Source organism: Orycteropus afer, unplaced genomic scaffold (genome assembly GCF_000298275.1).
Source record: "Orycteropus afer afer isolate SDZICR_OR568_19922 unplaced genomic scaffold, OryAfe1.0 scaffold00361, whole genome shotgun sequence".
In the NCBI taxonomy this organism is placed as follows: Eukaryota; Metazoa; Chordata; class Mammalia; order Tubulidentata; family Orycteropodidae; genus Orycteropus; species Orycteropus afer.
Window position 1 is genome coordinate 540,937 of NW_006921948.1, and position 6,044 is coordinate 546,980.

General features: G+C 50.7%; 1 protein-coding gene across 1 annotated transcript; it reads right to left on the bottom strand.

The window, feature by feature from the left end:
- Positions 1-828: 828 nt before the first annotated feature.
- On the bottom strand, positions 829-1,887 carry LOC103207279 (melanoma-associated antigen 10-like). Its single transcript, XM_007952849.1, has one exon. It carries the CDS (start codon positions 1,885-1,887, stop codon positions 829-831), a length of 1,059 nt encoding a protein of 352 aa, XP_007951040.1.
- Between the last annotated feature and the right edge of the window lie 4,157 nt (positions 1,888-6,044).

Genomic DNA, 6,044 nt, shown 5'->3' on the forward strand with positions numbered 1-6,044 from the left:
TTTCATTTATTAAGATTTAATTTCTCCTACAATCATGACTAAGCCAAGCTAATATATTTTTAATTTCACAGAACAGACTGAAAGCCATAAGGAAATCCAAAAAGTAATCATCTTCTACCTTTTCCATTTTACTGCTAGTTTTTTCTTTTACATTGCCAAGAAAATTCCTATTCTAATTCCTTATTCACTTATTATAGAACACAAATAAGATGGCAGGTCTCCCAATCTCTTTTAGAAAATAACAAAATTTTCCCTTAAGCTAGATAAACAGAAATAAATGACTAATGGTGTCAGTGGTGGTTCAGTGCTAGAATTCTCCCATACATGCAGGAGACCCAGGTTGGATCCCAGACAGTGCACCTCATGGAGAACCAATATCCATCTGTCAGTGGCGGCCTACATGCTGCTATGATGCTGAATAGGTTTCAGGGGAGCTTCCACGCTAAGATGAACTAGGAAGAAAGGACTACAATCTACTTCCGAAAATCAGCAATGAAAACCCTATGGATCACAAAGTACCAAGGGGCAAACTGTCATGGGGATACCTCAGAATCTGACAGAACCTTTGGTTGCCATGAGTCAGGGGCTGACTGGATGGCAGCTAATGGCAACAATGTCATTCACAAACTTGGATTCTGAGATAATTAAATTTGCTGTTAAACGAACAGCATTTGGCAAATACCAAAAAGCAAAAAGATAATCATTCAAGTCACCCATATAGAAGAGAAAGAGAAAGATATGTATTCCTCCAGCTCTACCCTAGCCTTCCAGTACTTAAAACACTGACTGCCCTCTTCAAACAGAGTGAAGACTCTGCTTCAGTCTCTACTAGGGGTAGGAAAAGCTGATGGACGGGGCATTGGCACTTGAACTGGCTATGGCAGTAGTAGTATCCATGGGGGAAATTCTTGCCTTGGCTCGCTCTTCCTCATCTCTCAGTGCCTCCCAATACCAGACTGGGAAGTCATGTGGGATGCTACCATTGACCTTGGTCAAAAACTCTAGGACTTTCATCTTGCTGGTTTCTGCAAGGGCTCTTGGACCCCACAGGAATTCATAGCAGGGAGGATCACTGTTGGGCACCTGCCGGTACTCAAGGTACTTTTCTTGCACCAAATCTCTGGTGATAAACTGCCTGGGCTCCCCATAGATAACATGCTCCCTCCCAGCATACACCCCTGTTGCATTCAGCACTTTCCATAGCTTCTCCTCAGTGACAGAGTTGCCCTCCATGAAGATCAGACTCAGGGTAAGCATCAGGAGTCCAGTCTTGGGCATGCCCTTGTAATTATTCAAGATCCCATCATAGGTGAGGTCTAGAGTATTATAGAAGACATAAGAGTTTCCAGTGGGATCTTCTCTCTTAATATTGATGCCAAACACAAGCTCTATGTAATCACAGGCTTTCTTGAATATCATAGGGAAGCCATCCTCATACTGTTTGAGGACAGTGGTCAGCATTTCTGCCTTTGTGATGGGCTGTTTTGTTTGATACTTGAGGAGCAGAAACTGTACCATATTAACTACGATATCATCTGTTGGATCTGTGAGCAGGGACTCGATATTTGGCTTGCCCTGCCAGGTGCTTGGACTCTCCCCTTTATGGGTGCTGGAACCGTTATCTAATGTGCTCAATGAAATAGAAGAAGTTACCTGACAACTCTGGGGAGTATGCATGGTCTCAACAGCATATACATCCTCCATGGTTTCCAGAAAAAGAGGAGAGGAAGAGCTACAGAGGTTGGTAAAATCTAAGGAGGAAGATGAAAATGGAGACTCCATCTCCTCTTCAGCTGCTGGAACCTCTATATCCCATGCCTCAGTTTCATCCTGAAGGTCTTGGTCAAGTGTGTAGCACTGACGCTTTGGAGTAGGAGAATGAGACATGATGGTTCTTTGTCAGGGGTAGCACACAGGAGTGTGGGCAGGAGGGTGGGAGATGGGAGTCCACAAACCTAGTGGAAAAAGGGACAGTGTGAGGAACCTCAGTTGAAAAAATCAACCTTGGCAACTCTGGCAAAGGCCAACTTACAGGTCAGGTCTTCTGTTTAGGTCTTCCTCCAGGACCTCGTGTCTCCTGTCTTCTTGGTAAGCCTGTCCCATAAAACATGGAAGAAGTGAGAGGGCTTCCTCAGGGTGCAGCCTGCTGACACAGCCTGAGGTTCCAGGGATTACAGTCAGGCAGATGGAGTGGGTACAGGGTCTTGATAGACATTCAGTGTCCTTACCTTGACTCCTGGCAGTGCCTGGGTCTCCTCAACTCTGCTAACCTGAGGATGTGTGCCTGAAACCAACACCCCCACCACCTTCCAGTTCCTTGAGAACCTGTGAGAAGAAATGCGAAGGCAGATGAAGTTATGGACTGCATGTAGTCCTGGGCCTCCCAGTGCTGGCATAAGGGATGGAGCTGGACATTGTGAGGTCCTTACAGTTCAAGAGTAGGTGATTTCCTCAGTGTTAACTCAGGGTCCTCACTTCTCCTGGCAGGGTGTGTTCGGTGGTCCAGACCCTACTCTTCTGCTGACCTGAGGCAAAACTCTCAGAACAAGAGCTCACATTCCTCAGACTCATGAAAACTGAGTGGGCCCTGGGTCTTTCTAGGGGTGACAGCAGGGGGTAGGGAAGGAACATGGTCTCATCTCTTTTGGAATGGAGGACAGTTGTCTCCCTCTCTCAGTGCTTACACTGATGTATGGATGGGACTGGAACTTTGGGACCTCAGTCCAGCCCCTTTAGGCAAGGGTCTCACCTTACTGAGAACACCAGGATGGGAGTGAGGGTCAAGCACAAAGATTTAGCCACTAAGTTCCAATGCCTCCCAGGACTGTTAGCAGGGGCAGGGAAGGGCTGCAGGCCCATCTATCCTAGTTTTTGAGGGGGTTCCCCTCAGTCTTTCCTCAAGGTCTGTATTTTGGAGCCTAGAACTCCTCCTTGTGCTATCTTGATATGGCTTTCTCTGCTGACCTGATGTCACTCCCTCAGACCAAGGCCCTCACCTCCCAAGACCGCGAGGTTTCCAAGTAGTGACAGCAGGATCTAGACTTATGTTCCGAGGTGAAGCGTATTCTTAGTTCTTCTTCAGGTTATTTGTTTATCTTTACTCCTGGCAGGGCCTTGGTCCCTTTTGGCTTTATGTTGCCCCCTCAGGTCAAGGCCTCAACTCCTTGAGATATTCACCCCACTCTATCTTAGGCAGAAGCCAGAGCTCACTGTATCTGGCCACCTCTGCCTGGGTCCTCTAAGGCAGAGCAGAGCACAGGGAGACAGCTGGATTCTGTGGGTACCTTTATTTTCTGGAGTGAGGGTTACTTCTGATTCTCACCAAGGTCCTTCACTTGACTCCCACCAGGGGTAGACCCTCAATCCTTCAGCACCCTGACCTAACTACCACAGAGCCTTGGAGTCTTCCCTCTGCTGAGCTATTGTGGCTCAGTCTTCTGACCTGGTGTAGTCTGTTCTGGTATCTCTTCAGACAAGAGCCCTCACACCTCCCTGAGACCCTCAAAGCAAAAGTGAGGAGGCCACTCCTGTTTGGGATCTCCCACTGCTAGCAACAGAGTTGTACTGTGTGTGTTTCTGTAAGGCTCCCTTTGGGATAGGAGTATCCTCAGTATCTCAGTTATTTGTATTCCTCATGACAGAGCCTGGACCCCTTCCCTTCTGCTGGCCCAAGGGTCTGTCTTTCAGGCCACGGCCCCCATTTCCCCGAGACCCTCAAAAAGGAAGTGAAAGCCAGTGCTACTGCTCGACAACCCTGCCCAGGGATTCACAGCACTAACAGCAAGGACAGATTTCTGTGGGGTCATTAAGTCTTTCCTTAGGGTCTTTACCTGATCTCCTGGCAGAGCCTGCACTACTCCTTCTGTTGACATGCCTCTGGCCCCCTCAGATGTCGCTACACCTCCTCAGTCTGTTAAAGTGCAAGTTGGAAAACACCCCATCCAGGAACCCTGTAGTGGGCTTCCCAGGGCTGATGGCAGGGGTGGGGGTTGAGGAAGTACAGAGGAAGGGTGGGTGGCACTGGGAGGAAGGGCGGAAGGAGAGTGGCACACCAGAGGAGGGGACGGGTGCTGAGTGGACCTCTCTGGAGCCTTCACTTTGATGCCTGGCAGGGTCTGGACTTCTCCTTCTGCTGACTGACCCCTCAGATGAAGCCACAAGTCCCTAAGATGCCCAAGATGCATTTCAGGAAAATTCACACACGAGACCCTGCCTGTGACTTCCCAGGGTTGATGGCAGGGGCAGGGTGGTACTGTGAAACTTCTCTCAGGGGTAGGGGTGGGATGGCCTCAGTATTCCTCAACATATTTACTTCTGAAAGGACCCATACTCCCTCCTTTCTGTTGACCTGAGACTGCGACCCTTGGCCCAAAGCTTTCATCTCCTTGAGACTCTAGAGGAGAAGGAAGTGAGGCCTGTGCTTCTGTCTAGCCAAAACCCAAACCCACTGCCATCGAGTCTATTCTGGCTCTTAACCACCCTATAGGGCACAGAACTGCTCCATAGGGTTTCTGAGGCTATAAATTTTTACCAAAGCAGATTGCCTTATCTTTCTCCCCCAGAGCAGCTGGTGGGTTCGAACCACTGACTTTTAAACAGGAGCCCAGTGCTTTAACCACTGCACCAGCAGAACTCCTTTCTGTCTAGCATCAGGAGGGAATTTCTGTGGGGTCCTTCTGGGGTGGGAAGTTCCCACAATCCTCCCTCAAGGTCCTTACCTTGCTCTCCAGGAGGGTCTTCACAGCTTCTTTGCGGACCTGACTCTGGTTTCCTCTGATTAAGCCTCCTTCCCTCAGATGCCTAAGGTGCAAGTCAGGAAACACCACATCCAAGGATTCAGTGTAAGGATTCCCTGGGTCGAAGGCAGGGGCAGAGCAGAGCCCACAGCCTCACCTTGGCTTTGGGGATGGAGCGGTGTGGCTCAGCCCTTCTCAACAAATTTACTACTGAAAGAGCAGCCACTCCCTCCCTCCTGAGGCTGTATCCCTCAGCCTAGACCCCCATGTCCTTGAGACAATAGCAGGGTAGGGTGGGGCTGAAGGAGCTAGAAGGAGACTGGTTAGTGTGAGGGGGAGGGAAGAGGCGCACTGGGTGGAGGAAGCCTCCTTTGGGTCCTCCCCTTACCCACCCTCATCCTGCCCCCACATACCCGCCCCCCCGGGGGGCGTGAACTCCCCCCTCTCCCTCTACTGATCGGACATCAACTCCTAAGATGAAGCCCACATCCTTCAGATGCCCAAGCTGCAAGTCAGGAAAATTCACATGAAGACCCTGCCTGGGGCTTTCCAGGCTGAAGGGAAGGAGGAGGGGAGTAGAAGACTCTAGGGAAGCCACTGGCAGGGAGGAGGGTAGTATGAGGGGCTTCCGTCCTCTTTCAGGGCCTATCCCTTGCCCCTGGCAGGGCCTGGACCCCTCTCTCTGTTAAGCGACTCCTGGCCCCTCAGACACAGCCTTAGCTCCTCAGAGCCCCAGGGTCCAAGTGACGAAACTCCACATCAGGGGACCCTGCCAGAGGCTTCCAAGGACTGACAACAGGGGCAAGGTGGCACTGCGAACCTTCTCTCAGGGGTGGGTGGTGGGGTGCCCTCAGTCCTTCTCAACAAATATTCACTCTTGAAAGGACCCACACTCCCTCCCTTCTGTTGACCTGAAGCTGCAGGTCTCTGCCCAAAGCCCCCAACTCCTTATGACCATGAAGAAGGAAGCCAGGGTGGCGCCACCGTCTGGCAGCAGGAGTGAGTTTTTGTGGCGCCCCTTCTGCAGTGGGAAGCCCCCAAAATCCTCCCTCAGGGTGTTCACCTTGCCCTCTGGCAGAGCCTGGACCCTTCCCTCTGCTAACTCAACTCTGGACCCCTCAGACGAAATTGCACATTCCTCGGATACTTCAGGCTTAAGTCAGGAAGCACCATATCCGAGCACCCTGCCTGGGGCTTTCCAGGGTTGACACCAGGGGTGGGGCAGAGACGCCAGCGTTGGATTTGGGGTGATGGGGTGCCCTGAGTCCTTCCCAACATATTCACTCCTGAAAGGGTCACCACTCCCTC

What these genes read in the sequence shown, in the direction of transcription:
- LOC103207279 (XM_007952849.1), bottom strand. Translation starts at nt 1,887, where the DNA reads ATGTCTCATTCTCCTACTCCAAAGCGTCAGTGCTACACACTTGACCAA.